Consider the following 22,837-nt stretch of genomic DNA (forward strand, 5'->3'; position numbering starts at 1 on the left):
GCATGCGTCTCCCCGCCCACTGCTAGTGTTTCCAGCTGTCAATTCCGGTTTCTTTTCCTTTGCCCTGCTGCTGGAAGTGCTCTGAAGTCCAGTTTTCCATTCTGGAGGCCGGAGGCCCCGAGATAGGCGCCCAGCCGCTCTTCAGGGGACCTTGGGAGCTGTAACTTGAAGGAATCTCAGGCTGCGGAACCGATGTCAGGTAACAAAGGCAAGCTGGGTGCAGGACCGGAGTCAGCCCCACGTGTGCCTCCTGTCTGGGCTTGATGATTTGTTTGGGGTTCGGGTGCTTGTGCTGCCATTGGCCCGCGAGCCTCCAGAAGCCGGACACTGGCTCCTGGAGCCCCAAGAGCAAGCTGGGTGGCTCTCCAGACTAGGAGAGCCGGGAGCTGTGCGTGTGAACGCCACGACTGAGAGATGCTGCCGGCACCCACGCCACCTGATTCACTTTGCCCAGCTGTAAGCTGAGCACGGAAACGGTTGTCGTGAACTTGTGATGTGTGTGTACCAGGGTTGAGTCTCCTTCCATGGCAGTTGCCTTTTGGGCTTCTGTGTTGTTTCTGCTAGAGGTGTCTCTGCTCTGCCCCTGCTTGGTAGCCTTCTTAGCACTCTGGGCTGGAGTTCACTCGTGTCTGGACACCACCTTGTTTCTAGAGACAGTTCCACGTGGCATGTTAGAGTAGTGTGTGCCGATGCTATATATTTAGGAATGAAGCTAAGAAATGTGTGAAGGAAGGCACCCTATGAATAGGAATCCCCCTCCTCCAAGGACAGACCTTGTCAACTCTGACCAGCCCTAAAGAGCAGAGACAAGAAAGGGAAGATGTTTTAGTTTTCTTTGCTTTAAACAAAAATTGATTCTACTTCCCAGAGCACAAGATTCACGTGGTACTCTTTCCTCCAACACTGTTGGAAGGTTTAGACCCTCTTTCAGGAGGGGAGGGCATCGGGACTGAGGATTAAGCCGGAGCCTAGTGAACAGAAGGGGCAGACTGTTTAGTATGGGAACCCACAGACTTATTCCAGATGTCCCATCAATGGATTTGCTGACACTACTTCTAATATGTTGGGTTTTCCTGGCAGTTCAGGAAGTGTTAATGTAGAATCTTTGGCTTTCTATAAAAAAACATAGAAAAAACATGGAGGTAATGTGTATTGCTCAAGAATGCATGATGCATAGATGTAACATGTCCTGAAGTTTCAGCTAGTGTTACCCGTTTCGTCACAATCTGCTCAAAGAAGTATTATTTTACATAGAAAATTCTTTTTGGCATTTGAACTCAGTGAATCATAAACAGTCCTTTATAATATATAGATAGATACATATTGATCCTATTTTCATCCTCTTCAGTTCCTATGGCTTCTGCAACTTTAAAGTGTTAAGAACATGGATATTCTCCACTTTATTTGTCTGTTTCTGACAAATTGCAATTTCTCCCATATAATAATGAGCCTATACTATGTCACTTAAAATGAGAGACTGCCTAAACATGCATTCCCAAACAACTGATAAAATATAATTTAAATACAATACGATGCCCTTTTTTTCTGTGCCAGTCCTGATTCTTGAGCTCTAGATCTAGTTACTAACCATGAGCTTCTTTTGCTTAAGGCTAATGTTCTACCACTTAAGCCATATCTCCACTTCCAGCTATTTTTGATAGTTTATGGGAGATCATAATCTCTCAGACTTTCCTGTCCCAGCTACCTGCAATCAGCGATCTTCAGGTCTCAGACTTCTAAGTAACTAGGAGTAGAGTCATGAGCTACCAGAGCCAATTACAATATCCTCTTTTAAATAAAGATAATATTTCTAACAAAATAACCTGAAATAGAAAATTTTAACTTTTTAAGCAGGGATGTTCAGTCACTAATGTGTTTGAGGACAACCCAAATCCCAATATATATATCCCAACATGATTTTTCTAACACTCCTGGTCTCAAGCATTGTGAATATGGACACTTAGCCTCTAATAAAGTCTTTTTAAGTTTTAAAGTAAGAAAACAAGGGCTGGGAATTACTTTAGTGATAAAGTGTTTGCCTAGGTTGTGTGAAGACCTGGGTTCACTTGCTCAGTACCACATAAACAGAAAAAAATTACCTGGAAGTGGTGCTGTGGCTAAAGTGGTACAGTATTAGCCTTCAGCAAACAAAGCTCAGGGAGAGTGCCTAGAAACTAACCACAAGCCCTATGACTGGCAAAAAGGGAGGTGGTGGGGGGAGTAAGAAAACATTCTTGTGATGTGGATAAACCCCTTAGTAATGTGCAAACCTTGCATTTAAATGATAGATATTGTCTTTGCCAGCAAAAACATTCGCACTGAAGTCTATAGAGTAGGTTTTAACTTTTTATACATGTCACGGTAAAGTTGATGATATTTTATATTAAGAGGTTCCATTCTACATAATTGTGTTAAAAAAAAAGAAAAAGAAAAGACCTGTGGATAATAGCATTTCCTGTGTAAGAAACCAACCAACAAGTACAAGCAAAAGCACATAGCTATTTGATTTATGTTTTATGGATCTACATTTTGGGGTGTCCTCAGTTTGGTATTTTGTATTAATATTGTTTACGTCATATATAAGACTTTAATCTTCTAGCCTGGCACCGGTGGCTCACGCCTGTAATCCTAGCTACTCAGGAGGCTGAGATCTGAGGATTGCAGTCCAAAGCCAGCCCAGGCAAGAAAGTCGGTGAGACTCTTACCTCCATTAAACCACCAGAAAACTGGAAATGGTGCTATAGCTCAAGTGGTAGAGTACTAGCCTTGAGCTGAAGAGCTGAGGGACAGTGCCCAGGCCCAGAGTTCAAGCCCCATGAAAGACTTTAATTTTCTAATTCCTTCCCTGAGCATGGTTGATTGGAATTGTGTCTCTCCTATGACCCAGTATTTTAGGTTCATCTTTATTAGGCCCAGTATCTCCAGCACTATGGCCAAGGTTCTTAATATGACTGTTTAGGAAAGTGAGCATTAGGGATGTAAGATCTTTAGTGATGACCCTTTGGACAAAGCCAGTTAAATAGCAAATTGCAAGTCCTTGCATAAGGGTGCTCTGAGAATTTGGATACAAGGAAATGTGCTATTTCACAACCATTACTGAAACATTATACCACTACAAATATGCATTGCATACGTGTTTCCTGTACAACTTTTGTGAAAACTGCTGAGCTATACTATACATGATTTCCCTTGTGTTTAAATATGGAAATGAATGAGGTGGAGTACAAATGCTTAGTGGAGTGCTAGGATACCTTTGCAATAAAAGAAAAAATAGTTCATGCATCCCTAAGTGTACTTCAGTAAAAACTTGTTTTAATAAAATGTGGTACCTTTTTATTTATTTCAATTATCCAATTAATTTTGTGGGATGTTAGTTTTCAGGAATACTGAATGTATATTAACCTAGAAATGAATTGCTTTTATACTATCTACCAATTAATCCACTATGGATTCATCTTTAGTGAAGTGTTTAATGCTCTACTTGAGACATAAAAGATTCTTGTTCTCCCATAAGAAGGCTTTATGCTTTTACGGCCCATGGGTAATGTTTTAAGCAGGAAAATCTGGGGCAAAATCACACAGGTTCTTTCCTGACTACCTCATTTGCCTTGTCTCCCAGCCATGCTTCCAGAATCTTCTGTCCATTGTCAACAGCAAGAAAGAATGAAAGGATCTCTGGTGAGTTGCTTTTGATTTCTCTGTTTTACATTCCATTTTATGAACCTACTAGTGCACAAGATTGAAAAACAGAAAAACAGATTCAACTTCAGGAAGATGCTCCTAAATCAGATAAAGAGGGCTTGTAGACTTTGTACATTCTAAATCTGACATTCTGTCTAAGTTGAGTAGAGATTTGCTTCAGTTTGTTTCTAGTTTTTCTGATGTTGGAAGAAGTAGTCAAACTTGTTAAGGGATTCACTGACACCGAGGAGATGACTGCTCATGGAAGCAACTGGTCAGAGATCACATCCCCATGAATAACATTAAGCTGTCCCAATGAAATTTTTCCTATAGTTGCTGATAAGTGTGGTCATTTATACCTTCAAATATTGAAGAGTACTGAGTAAGGTATGTGTACTTAAATTACTCTTCATACATACTTCTTGGACTGCTTCATAGGCTTTTTCTACTTGAAACTTAGGCTATATTTGATCATATAGTCTATGTCCTTTCTAGAAATCCCTCCATGTATCTCAAAGATCTCCTGACTAGATTTTTTTCTCTGTATTTTCTCTATTCATTCTCTGTTTCTTGCTCACTAGCTTTCTTTATTTCTCTTTCTCTCCCTTTTCATCTATTTTTCTGTGTCTTTTTCTCATTGTTTCTCTCAGACCCTCCTCCCTCTGTCTCTTGCTTTTTTCTTTTCTTAAATGCTCTGTCTAGGAGTATTTCTTTTCTGTTTGTTTTTTGTTGATTGTAGGGCTTGAACTCTAGGACCTACGTCCTGTCACTCAGCTCTTCAGCTCAAGGCGAGCACTCTACCACTTGAGCCACAGTGCCATGCCCATTTTTCTGGTGATTTACTGGAGATAAGAGTCTCACAAACTTCCTTCCCAGGCTGGCTTTGAAGCATGATCCTCAGATCTCAGCCTTCTTAGTAGCTAGGATTCCAGACGTGAGTCACCAGTGTCCAACTAGAACTAGTTTTTCTTACTGATCACTTTTCCTTTACTGACATGGCTTTTAGAATTGACATGTTTTTACCCATTATATAGGAAAAATGTTGCTAAATGTAAGCCGAGGTACTTTTATGAGAGTCTAGAGCTAATGAAAATTAGAAAAACTCCAAACACAGAGAGATGGGGGGATACAGAGTCCCAGTGCTCACTGCCAGTTGGGCCCCAAGTTTCTGCAACTAGACATCTTTGTTTGAGTTCACACAGGGAAGGTTACCATGAATATATGCAAAAACAAAAGTAGAACATCTCTTTAATATTACAATCACAGCCAAACAGTTTGTGAGAGACACTTGCTGTTATTCTTTTGAGACAGAAGACTGCAGCCCAGACAAAGTCCAGATATGAAATCCACTTTTCTGGCCTTCAAGGTCAACAGCACGGAAGGTTCATTCAGCTCCCAGCCTTTCTAGCACTAAGGAAGGGGGTTGGCACTCCAGTCCTTTAACCAGCTCCAGAGTTGTCTGTTTTAACTCTTCCATGGCCAGCTCTCAGTATTCTAACTGCAGTGTAGGTGGAGTTCCAACCTCTCAAATCTTTTCCACTTTCAGCTCAACTTAGCATTCCCTATAAAAAATTACTACCTTCTACTCATCAATACACAGCAAAAAAAAATTGATAAGCCTGATTCTATTGTCTATCTGATCTAATTTCATTGATGTGGTAGTGTAGTTTTATATTTTCTTCTTACTCCATTTGAATATTTTCATTCACTGCCGGTGTAAGATAGACACTGGTTTTTATAATAAACAATACAGTGACCAGGATTTTTATATTTGAAATATCACTGGTAGCAAAATGTGACCAATATCTGCTCAGTGATAGACTTGTATCTCTCAGAAACTTAGCTATTAGCTAACATGTGGCAATATATCCTTTGGAATCTACCTGGAGAACTAATTCAGCAATATGTGATACACTTGAAAAATAACCAGTGAAAAGATATACAAAAATTAAAAGCAAGATGCAATATTAGAAGAGTTTGAATTTTTGGTCCATGTGTGTTTGTTATTGATGCAATTTGTAGTTCTATGGTCCAGCTAAACTGTGGTTTAACATGTGCTCATAAACTTTAATTTGTTATTTCAATAGGAAAAATAGATATATATGGGACTTATATCTCTGATCCAATTAAGAGAATCTAAAATTTGATTTTTCCATATTCCTTTTGTAGACAAGACTTGCTATGTAGTCAACCTTCTCTTGAACTTGTTATGTAATCTAGGCTGGTTGGTAATCCTTCTTGAGTTTCCCAAGTTCAGGGAATATAGATATGTTCCATCCTGTGTGGCTATATTAACCATTTTCAAATCAGACTTCACCCTGCATAGTTGTGTGGCCATCTCTTCCATCCATGTACAGCATGTTCATCTTCCATGTATGAAGCTGTATAATCATTAATAGGCAGCTCCTTTTCCTTTACCACCCCAGTCTCTGGAACCATCTTACTTTTTGACTCTATGACTTTGTTGATCCTTGGAAGCTCAGTAAGGAAAATCATACCATGGCTGTGCTTTTATGACTGCTGTATTTTATTTAGGTTAATGTATTCAAAGTTCATCCCTGATATAAAATGTAGTAAACTTGTCTTCCTTTTCAATATCTTTATTTATTGTTTTACCTGTGTCTGTCTTTTGGTTCTTGTCAGTACTTTCTGGGAAGTGATTCTCTAGTACTACTTCTCGTCCCTGCTTTCTCTTCTGCTGGGTACAAATCTAGAAATAGAAGTGCTGGACCATATTCCTATGTAATTCTCTATTTAGTTCTTTTTAGCACTGTCCATACCATCTTTGATTGTTTTACATTCCTGCCAGACATGCACCAAGGTTCAAATTGAATTCACATCCTTCCCAGCCTTCATTAGACTTTGGAAGGATTTTTGTTGTTTTTGTTTAAAACTCTGTCCATACTAACATGTATAAAGTAGTTATTTCCATAGAATGTTGATTTGAATTTTTCTCATGACTATTGAAAATGAACTTTTTATATTTTAATCAATTATTTGTATGTATTTTTTTTAGAAAAGTGTCTTCAATTGTTTTTTGTCCATTTAAAAAAAAAGATTTTGTGTGTGGTAGTTTCTTGTATAATTTTGCTTTATATTTTCACATTTGTTCCAATTGTTAGTCAATTTAGTGGTATTTGCAAATATTTTCACACATTCTATGGTTTTGCTTCTTTGTTGATCATGCCTTTTGAGGTACTTGTTTGGTTTTACATCAGGACTTTTGGCATCCTATCCAAGCAGTAACTGTCAAATCTAATGTCATGAAGCTTTCCTGCCCTCCACTCTTCTCCTCCTCCTTTCCCTTTCCCTCTTTTTCCCTCTACTCCACTCCTCTCTTGTCCTTTCCTCTTCCTTCTTTTCCCTGTCCTTTTGTTCCCCTTCTCTCGGCCCTCCACTCATTCTCTTTTCTCTTTATGTGTCAGATGAGGACTTGCTGTGTTGCCACAATTGGTGTCTATCTTAGAAACTCATGTGCTACATCTACTTTAGCCTCCACCATGCCTTTGTTGTGTAGTGCTGGAGCTTGAACTCCAGGTCTGCTTCCTCATTCACTGTTGGCGCTGTCACTTGAGCCAGCTCCCACCTGTTGTCTAAATGCTTAATTTGAGTTGTCTACCCCGGCTGGCTTCCAGACCTCAGCATCCTTCACAGCTGGGGAAGGAGAACAGTCTTGTGCCTGAAGCCCTGGTTTGGTTTTCTTTTTCTTTTTTTTGGGGGGGGGGTCCTGTTGTGGGGCCTGAACTCTGGGCCTGGGCGCTGCCCCTCAGCTCTTCAGCTCAAGGCTAGCATTCTACCACTTGAGCCACAGCGCCACTTCCGGCTTTTATTCTTTTTGCTTATGTGGTGCTGAGGAATCGAACCCAGGGCCTTAAGCATGCAAGGCAAGCACTCTACCACTGAGCCAACTTCCCAGCCCTGGTCTTATTTTTCTTGTCTGGAACTTTTAACATTAACAATTAATTGTATACTACAATGAAACAAGATAATTATGTAGAACTCATGTTCAACTTAAACTCAGATACTTCAGTTTCAAATTAAGTGTTGCATTTTATTTCTAATAATTGTAAGTGTTCTTCTAACTATGGGAGATTTTGTTCACTCAGCAAATGGATTATGCTAGCACAACTCCACTTAGCAATAGTTTTCTAATTAATTTACTGTTTTTATAGAGGTGATGTACAGACAGATTACAATTCCATGAGTCAGGTAATAAGTGCATTTCTTCTCTTACAGAGTGTTCCATTCCCTCACTCTCACTCAAACACTCCCTTCCATCTCTACTCATGTGTTGTTCTATAGTTGACTTTCATCGGTTTCTCATAACCTCCACTGCTGCACTTTTTCACCATTTCCCTCCAATTCTCTGACTTTTGCCCAGTCTCTACAAGATGTACATGTGAATACAGCAAACAGAATTTAAAATATTTATTTTTATTTCAAAGGTTAAGTAAGAAACTGGTTCCCTTTAATATTCTATAAATTACAATGTTAATGCCAGGTGCTGGTGCCTCACATTTGTAATCTTAGCAACTCAGGAGGCTGAGATCTAAAGATCGTGGTTCAAAGCCAGCCCAGGCAGAAAAGTCCATGAGAATCTAATCTCCAATAAACCACCTGAAAACTGGAAATTGTGCTGTGGCTCAAGTGGTAGAGCACTGGCCTTGAGCTGAATAGCTCAGCCACAGTGCCCATGCCCAGAGTTCAAGCCCCATGACCGAAAAAAAGAAAAATCACAATAAATCGGGTCATTTCTTCCAAATCCATTCTAATTACCCTGTGTTTATTTCACTTACAGATTACTAGAAATACACTATTTAACTTTATTTATAACATACAGCTTTATTTGTCATATTGATTTCTGAATAGTTTGTCTTGAGATTTTATTCTCAATGTCTCTGTCTTGGTAAATGTAATGACATTGTTTTATACACAGCATTTAGGTTAAGATAATGCTATTGATGTGTGTGTCCCAGCTAATTTTTGGTCTGGTTGTTCGATCAGTTAGTAAGAGGTGTATTACTTCTCCAGTGATAATGGTGGATTAAAAAATTAGAATTCTAGGCCTTTTTTCTGGGACAGTCCTGGGGCTAGAACTCAGGGCCTGTGCACTCTCCTTGAACTTCTGCTCAAGTCTAGCACTCCACCACTTGAGCCACAGATCCATTTCTACTTTTTCTGTTCACATGGCACTGAGGAAGTGAACCAGTACATAGCCAAGCACTCTTGAGTATGCCACATTTCCAGCCCTAAATCTAGTACCCTGTTTTTTGGTACAATTAATTCTTTGAACTGAGGCCCTCCTATTTGCCTGGCAAATTGCAATATTTATTGACACATATAACTATTCCACATACTTTTAATAAAGTGATGAGTTTATATATTGAATCTTCATGCATTGTGAATCATGAATATGGTGCTATAAGTTTCATTTCCACAAATCATTACAGAAAAATTACATAAAATATATGACCAATATATTCCTTTATACTTACCTACACATTTACCATTTTAATTTCTTTGTCCTATGAGTATATCTAGGTTGATACCTTTTGCTCTTCTTTTTTTTTTTTTTTTTTTGGAGGAGGGGTCCAGTTGTGGGGCCTGAACTCTGGGCCTGGGCGCTGTCCCTCAGCTCTTCAGCTCAAGGCTAGTGCTCTACACCTTGAGCCACAGCGCCACTTCCAGCTTTTCTCTTTTTGCTTATGTGGTGCTGAGGAATCAAACCCAGGGCCTCATGCATGCAAGGCACGCGCTCTACCACTGAGCCACCTTCCCAGCCCTTTTGCTTTTCTCTTGAAGCAGGATAATTTTTTTAACTCTCTTAAAATGCAGATATACTGTTAATGAATTATCTTTCCCTGACAATATCTTCAATCTACATTTTTAGAAGAGTTCCTCTGCCCAGTGGATTGTGAACTGAATGTTATTTTCTTTCAATTCTTCACATATATATTTCCCTTTTGTGTGTTAGTGAGCATTCACCTCTGGTATTGCCAAGCATGGCTAGCTTGGCCATTCATCATTTGTAATAGGGTTCAGTGTGGGAGTCCAAAACCTCTCCATTTAGCCTCTGCACACAAATTAGCACTCTTATTTCCTTCCAACTTATAAATTTTTCTTCTGTAATTTTAGATCACATCCCTCTTCTAATTTTTCTCTGTCTTGCTTGTCGTGGTCCTATTTTTCGTTTTTTGTCATCTTGAATGTTCCTTAAGCCTCTATCCATCCTCCATCCTTCCATGAAAGCTTATTAAAATGAAAGTGTGGTCAAGGAACATTTTATTCCCCTCCCAGCTATATTCTGTATTGTAGAAGGTAGGCCAAGTTCACAAAACTTCCTTCTAGCAGTTCTTTTTCACATAGGAAGGAAATATCAGGGTATCTATGACCACACTTCAATATTTAGGACTTAAACAAACAATGGTCAACATAGGATATTTATATGTGGGAAGTAAATCAGATCTTATAAGGGCCAAATCCATCATTAATTATGTTCTTAAGTACTGCCATTAACATTCACATGAACACTGTACTTTTCATGAATCTACTAATGTTCTGTATATTTCATGTGATGTCCTAAATGTGTTCTAATTGCTTATGACAGCGTGTGTGTGTGTGTGTGTGTGTGTGTGTGTGTGTGTGTGTGTGTGTGTGTGTGTGTGTGTGTTGTGGGGCTTGAACTCGGGGATCTCAGTGAGGCAGAATATGAAAATACAGAAAAAAATTATTTCTGATCTTAGTAAACTTTACCAAAATGAGCTAAACACACTCTTTCAGACACCTACTGAGACTTTAATGTTGTCATGCCAGAACATTATCTCCTTAGAATTCCTATCTGTCTCAGTCAGAACATTATCTCCTTAGAATTCCTATCTGTCTCAGTCGCTAGCAGCAGAAATTGTTCTCATGTATCAGGGAAACTTTGTACAAAGTTACTATGGTATCAAATATTTGTACTTTGATTTTCAATTCTCCTAGTGTACAGGTAACATAACAAGCTCCAAACAGTTATGTAAGACAAAAGCATACATGTAGAAGAATGAAATTCCACATTCGGTGTTCTCATGACTCAGGGCTAAATACTTGATGGAAATGTGCCATTACAGAAGCTGGTGTCATTTGATGATGTGGCTGTGGACTTCAGCTGGGAGGAGTGGCAGGACCTGGATCTTGCTCAGAGGACCCTGCATAGAGATGTAATGCTGGAGACCTACAGCAACCTCTTGTCTGTAGGTGAGCAAAAGTTATTTTAACTTGCGAGATCAAGTGTGGTTTCTTTTTAGTTGATACATAAATATTGATGTTATTCAGGCATAAGATTCCAGTCCATGGGAAGTATCATTTTTTTTCTTTTTTCTTTGTATTTTGGGGTGGGGGGGGTGGCGGCAGTTGATTGTGGGTCCTAGCACTGTCCCTCAGCAATTGAGCTCAAGCTGAGCACTCAACCCTTGAGCCACAGTGGCACTTCTGGCTTTTTCTGGTAATGTGGTGCTGAGGAATCAAACCCAGGGCCTCATGCATGTAATGCAAGCACTCTACCACAGAGCCATATTCCCAGCCACAGAAAGTATCGTTTTGTTTTCTAAGGGAAACATCCACTTGATTATGAAACTCAAGACAATTTTCTTCCCATTCTTCAAGAAGCCAAGTCATCAGTAGGACCCAAGTTCTAAAGTATGTTCCACTAATAGAAGACTGTCTTCCTAAACGTGGGGTGGTTTTTGTAGGTGCAAATACAGTCTAGAATAGAATGTACATCACTATTTGCAGTATGATCTGAAAATCACTAGTTGAAAGTGGTTATTTTAATCAAACCTGACACTGGGTGCAGTGACTAACACCTGTAACCCTAGCTCTTCCAGAGGCTGAAATGTGTGGATTTTGGTTTGAAGCCAGCAACTGCAGAAAAGTGACCATGAGGCTTTTATCTCCAATTCCCTTCACAAACTGCAAATGTAGCTGGGACTGAAACTAGCAGAATGCTAGCCTTGAGCAAAAAAGCTGAGTTCAAGCCACACAATTGGCAAAATAAGTCCAAAGCTGGGGAATGTCAACCAGGTAGTGGGTAAGAAATGAGAAACAAGGTTTAGGAGCAACTTTGAACACCATGTCTAAGACCTTACAGTAATGATAACCCAGCCTACCAATAGTTCTTCTCTACTTCTTAATCACAGGGTACTGTGTTCCTAAACCTAAATTGATTGCCAAGCTGGAGCAAGGTGCAGAACCATGGAGAAGAGAAGCCTCAGACAAGAATCTCACAGGTGAGATAAAGCATCTTGCATGGTGGTTTTGTAGCCAGAGTCCACTTGGTAAGTTTAATGAGCTTTACTGAGCAATAATGTTCCTAGTTCCCCTGAGTCATGTGTGGCAGAGAAAGAGGTGATCCTTTATCGCAAGAACTTGTCAATCAAGAATTTACATGGAGACAAACTGATTTGGCTGTCCCAGTATAGTTAAAGTGAGCAATTCTTTCTCTTTGTAGAAATCATTCTTAAACAGAAAAAGGAAATGAGAAATGTAGAAAATGAGGTCTCATTTTCACTGAAACAAGGGCTATGCAGGTATGAGGAAATAAGGAGTATGGCAGGACTGCAATCCTGTGGTGAGGAAAATTGCTTCTTGGTGATGGTGAAAGTGAGTGAGATTCAGAAGCAAAGCTTTTGGTTCATAGGGGATGACTACCTGGGTGGTGAGCTGCAGTATCTTTGGTCTTTAATGGTTGTGAAGGATCAGGAGTGTCAGAAAAGGAAATTTGATGAGAATTTGACTAAGATGGAGGGAAACAAATTTAAAAACTGCCACCAATCCCTAAAGTAATTCTTAGAAGTTAGAACTGAAGAGATGGAGGTATAAATCCTTACTCTCAGGAACCTTCCATGCTTAGTGGAAAGGCAAACGGATGTATAAAACACCCGAATGGTCTCTAAATCTAGTCAGTATTTCTGTTCCTCACATAATGCTTGAGAGCAAACCAGAAAATATATAAAATACTTTCATAAATTAAAATAAAAATAACAGGTATTCCCTTATGACCAAACCCCAAGGGTAATAAAGACAGATGTTAAGTACTCGTCTTAAAACTAACAGTGTGTAGTTGAATTATTTGAGCAATTCCCTGAGAAAAACACAAAAAGTCTGAAACAGAAAAATATTATTTACCATTGTAAAATGTCAGTACTACTTTGTTAATACATTACGGAGAAAAGCATATATTCTGCATCAAACAGTTCCTGCTTTGAAAGTTTAAAATCTTGTAACAGCTAAGGTGGGAGAAAATGTCTTTACGTTGACATTAAGGAATCTTGCGGTCTCATTTATGTTTTTATCTGTCTTTCTATATCTCATTTTAGATGTCCAAGAAATGGAGTACAGGATTAAGACCTGTCAGGAGAGTCTCTATGAATATCTGTCTGAAGTAGCAGGAGAGGAAAAAGTAAGATTAATAACAACTTTTAATTTGAGATCAAAACCTAAGTTGGAGCTGATTAGAAATAATGGGAACTCCTTGGGGATGAGGACAAAGGAGTTGATGCGGTGTCAGAACATGCTTCTCTATGGTGAACCTGATTTGATATGTGCTGCCTATACTCCTGGTGTGTCTCCTGCAGTTTTAGAATATAACCAACGTGGACAGCCTTTTACCAAGAAGGCACACCTTACTGTCCAACAGACAACACACACAGGAGAGAAACCTTATGAATGTAATCTGTGTGGAAAGTCTTTCACCCAGAAGGCACACCTTACTGTCCATCAGACAACACACACAGGAGAGAAACCTTATGAATGTAACGTATGTGGAAAGTCTTTCACCCAGAAGGCACACCTTACTGTCCATCTGACAACACACACAGGAGTGAAACCTTATGAATGTAAGGTGTGTGGAAAGTCTTTCACCCGGAAGGCACACCTCACTGTCCATCAGAGAACACACACAGGAGAGAAACCTTTTAAATGTAACGTGTGTGGAAAGTCTTTCGCCCAGACGGCACACCTTACTTTTCATCAGACAACACACACAGGAAAGAAACTGTATGGATGTAATATATGTGGAAAATCTTTTACCTGGAAGGCACACCTTACCACCCATCAGACAACCCACACAGGGCAGAAACCTTATGAATGTATGGAGTGTGGAAAGTCTTTCATCCGGAAAGCAAACCTTATTGTGCACCAGAGAACTCACACAGGAGAGAAACCTTTTGAATGTAATGTGTGTGGAAAGTGTTTCACCCAGAAGTCACAACTTACTGTCCATCAGACAACACATACAGGAGAGAAACCTTATGAATGTAACGTGTGTAGAAAGTCTTTCACCCGGAAGGCACACCTTACTGTCCATCAGAGAACACACACAGGAGAGAAACCTTATGAATGTAAGGTGTGTGGAAAGTCTTTCATCCGGAAGGCAGAACTTAATGATCATCACAGAATCCACACAGGAGAGACACCTTATGAATGTAGCAGGTGTGGAAAGTCTTTCTCCCGGAAAATACACCTTACTGTCCATGAGAGAATACACACAGGAGACAAACCTTATGGATGTAGCTGGTGTGGAAAGTCTTTTATCCGGAAAGCAGACCTTAAAACACATCAGAGAAGACACACAGGAGAGAAACCTTATGAATGTAATGTGTGTGGAAAGTCTTTTATGTGGAAGGCAGGCCTTACCATCCATCAGAGAATGCATACAGGAGAGAAACCTTATGAATGTAGCAGGTGTGGAAAGTCTTTCACCCAGAAGGCAGACCTTAACACACATGAGAGAACACACACAGGAGAGAAACTTTATGAATGTAACCTGTGTGGAAAGTCTTTCACATGGAAGGCACGCCTTAATATCCATCAGAGAATGCACACAGGAGACAAACCTTATGAATGTAGCAAGTGTGGAAAATCTTTCATCCGGAAGACACACCTTAACATACATCAGAGAAAACACACAGGAGAGAAAACTTACGAATGTATGAAGTGTGGAAAGTCTTTCACAAGGAAAGCAGTCCTTAATATCCATCAGAGAATGCATACAGGAGACAAACCTTATAAATGTATCACATGTGGAAAATCTTTCACCTGGAAGGCACACCTTGACATCCATCAGAGGACACATACAGGAGAGAAACCTTTTGAATGTAATTTGTGTGGAAAGTCATTTACCCAGAAGGGACAGCTTACTGTCCATCAGAGAACACACACAGGGGAGAAACCTTATGAATGTAACAGCTGTGGAAAGTCTTTCACCAGGAAGGAATACCTTACTGCCCATCAGAGAACACACACAGGAGAGAAACCTTATGAATGTAACCTGTGTGGAAAGTCTTTCGCCCGGAAAACAAAACTTACTGATCATCACAGAATACACACAGGAGAGAAACCTTATGAATGTCACAAATGTGGAAAGTCTTTCACCTGGAAGGCACACCTTAATATCCATCAGAGAAGACACACAGGAGAGAAAACATTTTGAAAGTAACCTGTGTGGAAAGTCATTTGTCCAGAAGGGAAAGGTTACTGTCCATCAGAGAACACACACTGGACAGAAACCTTGTGAATGTAACAAATGTGGAAAATCTTGCATCAAGAAGGCACACCTTAGTGTCCACCAGATAACACACAGAGGAGAAAAACCTTAAAAATGTAACAGCTGTGGAAAAGTTCCACACAGAAGTAAACCCTCATTTTGCATCAAAGAGCACTCACAGGAGAGAAGCCTTTTGAATGCAACACATGTGCAAAGAGCTTCAAGTGGAAGTGACAGCTCAGCACACATAAGAAAATTCACCCAAATGAGAAACCTCTGGAATGTAACAAATGGGGAAAGTCTTTCATCTGGAAGAAAAGGCAGTTTGCAGCAGAGAACCCACACAGGATAGATAGAAGCCCTTATTTAGTACCAGAAATAACACAAGACAGGTAAGTAACAATATATAAAGCTAATGGGCTCAAATCGCTCATGCCTGCAATTCTGAAATCTGAAGATCAATCTTTGGAGCTTGCCTGGGTAAAATGAACATGAGACTTATCTCCAATTAGCCACCATAAAGGTCAAAAGTAGTAGATATGTGCCTCAAGCGATAGAGGACTAGCCTTCAGCAAAGAAGCTCAGGAACAGCACCTAGGCAGTGAGATCAAGTGCTAACGTTGGCATGTTTGACTGGTGTACAGAAATCAATACCAGTTGTAGTAATTGAACTTCATTTTGTAATAATGCACACTTTTAAGGAATCCTCTTAGAAACAGAAAAATGGGTTTCCTTGTGAAGCTAGTTCCTCTAAATATTATCCTTCCTTAATAATTAGGAATTCATTTGATTTAAGGACAGCAGTGTATTCATTTGAAATAAAGTTAGTAATCTAGGTGTGTTTTGGCAGGCTTATAATTCAAAAGGTAGGAAAGGAAGACAGGATTTTCACTAGTTTGAGAGCAACTCAAGCTATACAGTGATGTTCTGCCTCATTTGTATATATAAAATATGTCATATTATTAATACATACCATATATATGAGTGTGCAAGTGTGTATGTATATATATATGCATGTGTATATATATGTTTCTGTATATTCATATACAAACATACATGCATACATATAAACAGAATAGTTTTTTGTGAGGAATATTAATGGCCATGGTTTCTCTACTGATATCAAACCACAAACAGTGTGTAGGTTTCTCATATGTGTGTGTGTATGTGTATATGTGCATGTCCCTAACTAAAACTGAATATATATTAAATGTATGTATATATACTTCATTTATTATATAGTTAATATATAATTCATATATAAGTATGGTCCAAATAGAAATGGACATACTTTTATAACACTGAGCATTTGAAAATTCATCTTATTTTGTATGGCAATAGCCATAAAAGAAAAAAAACATGTAAGCACTCATGGTTTGTGCCTGCAAGGTATTAATGGATTTTTCCTATAAGCCTAGATACTCAGGAAGCCAAGATCTGAGGATCAAGGAATAGAGCAAGCACAGACTACAATACATTATTAGCTTCAATTAACCAGCAAAAAGCTGAGTGGAAGGCGTGGCTCATATCTCCTTCACCTATGAGAGAGAAAACCGAACAAGCACAAAACCTGAGTTCTAGGTCAGGTACTGGCCAAAACAAACAATTAGGCATTAGCCAATACAATATAAAAATCAGCTATCTGGAGAACACAGAATGTATAGGTCTTATTATCATAGAAATTCTCCAGCAGTTGTGGATTAAGGAACAGTGTATGACCTTAAGTTATTTGAATAATTTTATCACAGATTCTATTTTTTTTTGCCGGTCCTGGGGTTTGAACTCAGGGCTTCGGCACTGCCTGTGAACTTCTTTTGCTCAAGGCTAGCACTCTTACCACTTGAGCCACAGTGCCATTTCTAGCTTTTTCTGCTTATGTGGTACAGAGGAATCAAACCATGGTTTTCATGCATGCTTGGCAAGCACTCTACCACTGAGCCTCCTTCTCAACATATCACAGATTTTGATAAATAGAATTAAAACATGGCATAATAGACTGCAGCATGGGAAAACGTATTTGCCTGCAATACATCTGAAAACAGACTAATGACCAAGATACAGAGAGAGCTCAAATATCTAAACTCCCAAAGAACCAATAATCCAATTAATAAATACATAAATGAACTGGTAGGACAAATGAGTGTACTTAACTCCCAAGATATACAACTGAGAACATCTGTAGATAAAGCAATGTTCAGCATCCTTGGCCATAAAGGAAATGCAAATTGAAATAACATATAAATTTCATTTCCATCAGAGTGGACATCAGCAAGTACACATAAAGGAGTAACTGCTGGTGAGGATGTTTGTGTGAGTTTAAATTAGTGTACCAACAAGGGAAAATGGTATAGATGTCTCTCAAAAAGCTAAAACTAGAAGTACCATAGGATCCAGAAATACTACCCATGGCCATACATCTGAAAGAATTTGTGTCCGTAGAGAACAGTGTCATGTTTACACCTATCTTTATTGCACCTCTATTCCCAAGAGCCAAACTGGAAGCACTCTAGAAGCACTACAGTTAAAGAACAGACAAAGAAAATGTGACTTACACATGCCAAGATCTAGGCAGTGTCTATATGATATCCTTCCCTTCTGCTTACAATGCTATCCTGTCAGAACTATCAGCCTCCAGATTACAGTAGCATGGACTTATTTCTGTCATTGTATAGAAGGAAAATGAAGGACCAAAGGGTTTTTTCTATGCCTGAGCCTCAGTGTTAGTTACAAAAACAGTCAACTTGCCTCAGTAAACTGTAATCGACACAGTCAGCTAAAGACAGGGTAGTCTGTGAAGATGTTAAAGAATGTGGAAATGATTGAGAACTCTAGAATATTTCATGAAATCCCAAGCAATCAGTGGTGTGTTTGTTCCATGATTGAATGAGTGGGTTCTTATTTCTTGAATTCAGGAATATGTACCTGATCTCTGTCCCACAGTTTAAGGAGTTACACACTTATGGATTAGGATATCTCAGCTTGCGACAGTCAATTTAATGCAAAAAAAAAAACACAGCTCAACTTCCATCTTGGTATTAGGGCATTATGATACTTCTGGTAGGCAGAAGGACTAAATAACAAAAAATTAAGCATAAGGGGATCAACAGGTGGTTGAAAATTAGATTTGCAAAATTTTCACAGGGAAGTGGGTAATTGAAAGAGGTGAGGTGAGGTTATGGGGAAATTGGAAAACAAATGAAGAAGAGGAAAATGCAGTCAGGTATCAAATGTATATCTTACAAAAGTAACAGAGAGAAAGGATAGGTAGGGGAAGGATGAGTGGAAATGTTGAACTGAGTGACATTGATCAAGAGACATTGTATTTATAATTGCTTGGATAAAGAAGTCCTTTGTATAACTCTGTAAGGCACTGACGTGTGTGACCCTATCTGAGGTCTTGAGTACCATAAGGATGCATATGTCCCCATGCATTCCCTCGGGCAGGGAAAAGGGGAACGCCCCTTCCAAGTCAGGGCCAATGTCCCACGCCCAACCACAAGTCTCAGTGAAGGTTTTCAGGAAGTGCCATTCTTGCCTCTCCTATTCATCCCATAGAACAAGACCTCAGACTCCCTTTGTGTATCTAAGGAAGCTCACCTGTGCCTTTTCAGTAACCTTTGATCACTGGAGCTACCTCACATTTATTGTCAAGGATTATTCTTCCTGCTAACTGACTTAAAGTTAATTTTCATTGTCTGTATTCCCATAAAACTGTTTAAGATCAATTTTCTTCCCCCTTGCTGAAGATTTACTTTCCTGCCTGTATGCTGTATATAAGCATGTGATATTTCAATAAACTTTGTCTATGCCCAGATGGTGTAGTCCACTTTCTGCCTACCAGATGTGTATTCCTAGGTCTTGCTGGGTGAACAGCAACATAAACTCCTTCAAGATAAATAAAAAGAAAATGTGGCATGCATAATCAAGGGACCTTTATTCAGCTACAAACAAGATAATGCAGCATTCACTGGCAAAATGATGTAACTGAATAGCAACTTGTTATTTGAACTAAATTGGTTAATACAGGCAAATGTTACATTTTTTTCTCTTACATAATGGAATGAAATGGAGTCCTAAAAGATATACCTGTGTGTATATATGTGTCTAATCACATCCTTAAGCCCAAATTGTAATATGTGGTCTACTTGGGGATTTGAAGGAGGAGTGGTTGAGGGAACAGGATGGACAGACACTGAATAATACTGATAAAGAAGATGTGAACTATGAGCACTGCACACAGGAACTGGCTGAAAGTAGGTGAATAATAGAAGTGGGGAAGTGGGAGTGGACAAGTTAATAGAGGACCCTGGAATAAGTTCATCGGATTAAAGTAAACATGTATTCTGAAATCACTAGGTGAAACCAACTTGCACAAGTAACATAAATAAAAAACAAGTAATAGCACAGTTCAAAAAGAAATGTATTCAATGCGTGACTGTAGAACTATGACCCCGCTGTACATCACCTTTATGGTAAAAATTAAAAAGAATAAACAAGTAACAGGAACATAAAACAGGTTCTGTTGAGGATATGAGTCCCAGTAGGATCAGGGAAGATAGGATAAGGAAGGCCATATGATGAAACAAACCTTGTATATGTTTGTGCAAATGTAACAATGGAATGTGTTGATACTGTTTTGAGGATGAGGAAGGGAATGTGATGACAATCCATCAAGGCACAGTTAAAGGTGACAAAGGAATGTTATTTACACTACTTACACCAGAAAGGGGGCTTGCGACTACCTTGTGCTTGTCTGGCTACCCAGAACCAAGAGCAGCCTCAACCTCCAAGCCACAAATGGGCAGCCCCGACCTTTACTAGTTGGATTGCAAACCTCCTATTAGTCAGTCTACAAATCTTCAAAGCTCCAATGCTCCAAAGGGGAAGGCTTTTCTTTTTGCTTCCTCCTTCTCTGCAGGCCTCTCCACTCCACACAGGTCTCTTTGCAGGCCTCATGCCTTGCCACTGGCCTCTCCAGACACCTCTTCAGAGGCTCCAGGATTCTCAACAGGCCCTGCTCTGCAACAATAGGCTCCTCTCACTGTCTTTCTGTCGGCCATCTCAATCTGCACCCCTGCTCCTGGGAATATGTAGCCTATATATAGGCTGTGTTCCCTCCCCGCCTCCAACAGTTTCAACTGCCACTCACCCTCCCCCAAGCCACCCACTCACAACCACTCTTGATACCCTGGCCCTTCCAGCGACCCAGACCCTGGGGGTGGGCTTTCCCACCCCATTGGTTATTGAAGGAAGAGAATGAGGGTGCATTCATATACATAATCGAAGTAGCACAATGAATCTCCTATGTTCAACTAATATACGCTAATTAAATGTAAGGGAAATCATAGTTTCCCTTATATGCAATAACTATGTCTAGGACAAGCAGAAGAGTTCAAAAGCTATGTACATATGACCATATAAGTTGATGCTAAGCAAAATGAACCCCAAGATAGGGACACAAGATTTTATTTTTCTTGCTGTTCTTTTTGATCTGCTTATAATGTACTATATGATATTTTTTCTTTCTTTGTATGTTCTCCCATGGTATAACCCTTGTTGTCACTATATTTGATTCTAGTGTTTTGCATCTTGTATATACATTTTTCTAATTAAAGAAGGGAAGGGAAATAACAAAATGGTGAAATAAGGATACAGGATGACCCATTGTAACAATGAGGTGTAGAAGACACTCTGTTGAAAACGAACTTTACAACTTTGGGGTGGGGGAGGTGGGGAGGAAAGGGATGGTAGGGGACAAACAAAGGAGGGGGAAACAAATGCTTGATAGGAAATAAATGGATTCATTACCTTGCTCCTGTAACTAATCCCTCTGGACAGTAACTTTGCTCTCTCTCTCTCTCTCTCTCTCTCTCTCTCTCTCTCTCTCTCTCCATATATATATATATATATATATATATATATATATACACATATATATATATATATACAAAAATGTAAGGAAAATAACATATCAAAGGTTTTTTATGAAAATATTCAGTCAGCCAGGTGCTGGTGACTCATGCCTTTCATCTTAACTACTCAGGAGGCTGAGATCTGAGGATCATAGTTCCAAATTATCCCTGATCGTGAAAGGATACAAGACAGAAAAAAAAGCAGAATGTTGAGCTGTGGCTTAAGGAGTAGAACTCTAGCCTTGACCAAAAAACAAAAAAAAGCTCAGGGACAGCTCTCAAGGCCTGAATTCAAGCTGTAGGCCAAGCACACCCAAAAACATCATTCAACCATAATACAAAAATACCTGTCTACTACGAGACAGATGGGTATGTTGGCTGGAGGTGAAGTCTGTGCACTGTATGTATGAGGCCCAGGGTTTGAAATTTACTATTGCAAATATCTTAAGAAAAGAATGTAGTCTTATCAATATGTAAACATAATAGTGTTCATGATTTACAATATTTTCAAATTTTCAAAGATGCATTTTTATACTATAGTTCATGATGTTACTTCATTAAAAATGAACTGATTACTGAAATAGGTGGTTTAGTAGAGATCAAATATAAAACAATTGTAGTCAGGTGCAGTGGCTCACAGCTGTAATCCTAGTGACTCAGGAGGCAGACATCTGAAGATTGTGGTTTGAACCTAGCTTGGGAAGGAAATCCCTGAGACTAATCACCAGTTCAAAACCAGTAAAATGGAAATGGCACTGTGTCTCAAAGTGGTTGAGTGCTTGCCTTTGGTGAAAAAGCCCAGGGACTATTCCCAGAGGCCCCGATTTCAAATCCCAAAACTGAAAAAAATGCAAATCTGGCTTCTTCTTGATCTTCTATTTTCCCTTCACTTTTTTCTCCTTTTCTAGTTGTAACTGAATATTTCATGCCATTCCATTTCTGCGCTCCTTCCTCTTCACCTTTGGGCATAAAACCTTGGGACTTGTACAGGGAAAACAGGAACTAAGTACCATCCTGCTCTTCATCTGGTTCTTGTTCTTATATTTTTTTCTTTTGCTGGGCCTGGGTGCTGTCTTTGGCTCAAGGCAAGCAGTCAACCACTTCAGCCACTGCACACTGGATTTTTCTGAATAGTGTATTGGAGATAAGAGTATCATAGACTTTCCTGCCTAGTCTGGCTTTAAATGGAAATTCTCAAATCTCAGCCTCCTAAGTAGATAGGATTACAACAATGAATCACAGCTGCGAGGCTTCTTTCTTCATTGAACATAAAAAGTCTGCCAGTTGATTTTTTTCAACGTTTTCCCCACCATTCACTATATAAACTTACAAGTTTCCTTTGATCACTTTCAACAGCACACTGTCCCCTTGAGGGCAGTAACCACACAGAGAAGGCCCAATTCCTCGGCTGTTCCTTAGAAATTTGCTATTGTACACTTCACCTGCCCACAGCCTAGCAACATCACATACATTTTGTTCTTAGTATTTTGAACACAATGGGATTTGGTAGGCTAGATAAGAATAAGTGCATAAAAATCATTTATTTTCCCTCATTTAATACGATTGTAACCATTCAATCTTGCTATAGACTTAAGTTTCTCACTCTTGTAATTTGAGTTCTCTCTGACAGCCTGTTCCTTTTCCCTTTAGCACCCAGGGGACACTATTGGAGATGGATATATAGCACTGTAATTGACACAAAGATACATTAAACTTGAGG

General features: G+C 39.3%; 1 protein-coding gene across 1 annotated transcript; it reads left to right on the forward strand.

Moving 5' to 3' along the window:
• The first annotated feature begins 78 nt into the window (after positions 1–78).
• LOC138829668 (zinc finger protein 420-like) lies at positions 79–18,218 on the forward strand. The gene is made up of 5 exons (XM_070026142.1): positions 79–199; positions 3,620–3,678; positions 10,791–10,917; positions 11,859–11,948; positions 13,038–18,218. The coding sequence occupies exons 1-5, from the start codon at positions 193–195 to the stop codon at positions 15,149–15,151; spliced, it is 2,397 nt and encodes a 798-aa protein (XP_069882243.1). The 5' UTR covers positions 79–192; the 3' UTR covers positions 15,152–18,218.
• The last annotated feature ends 4,619 nt before the right edge of the window (positions 18,219–22,837 follow it).

The sequence above is a fragment of the Dipodomys merriami genome, unplaced genomic scaffold (assembly GCF_024711535.1).
Source record: "Dipodomys merriami isolate MVZ:Mamm:240054 unplaced genomic scaffold, mDipMer1.0.p SCAF_175, whole genome shotgun sequence".
NCBI lineage: Eukaryota > Metazoa > Chordata > Mammalia > Rodentia > Heteromyidae > Dipodomys > Dipodomys merriami.

Excerpts from the sequence above, each read along its gene's own strand:
- LOC138829668 (XM_070026142.1), top strand. Across the intron at positions 3,679-10,790 it reads AAAGAATGAAAGGATCTCTG|AAGCTGGTGTCATTTGATGA; the intron begins GTGAGTTGCTTT and ends GTGCCATTACAG. Across the intron at positions 11,949-13,037 it reads CTCAGACAAGAATCTCACAG|ATGTCCAAGAAATGGAGTAC; the intron begins GTGAGATAAAGC and ends ATCTCATTTTAG.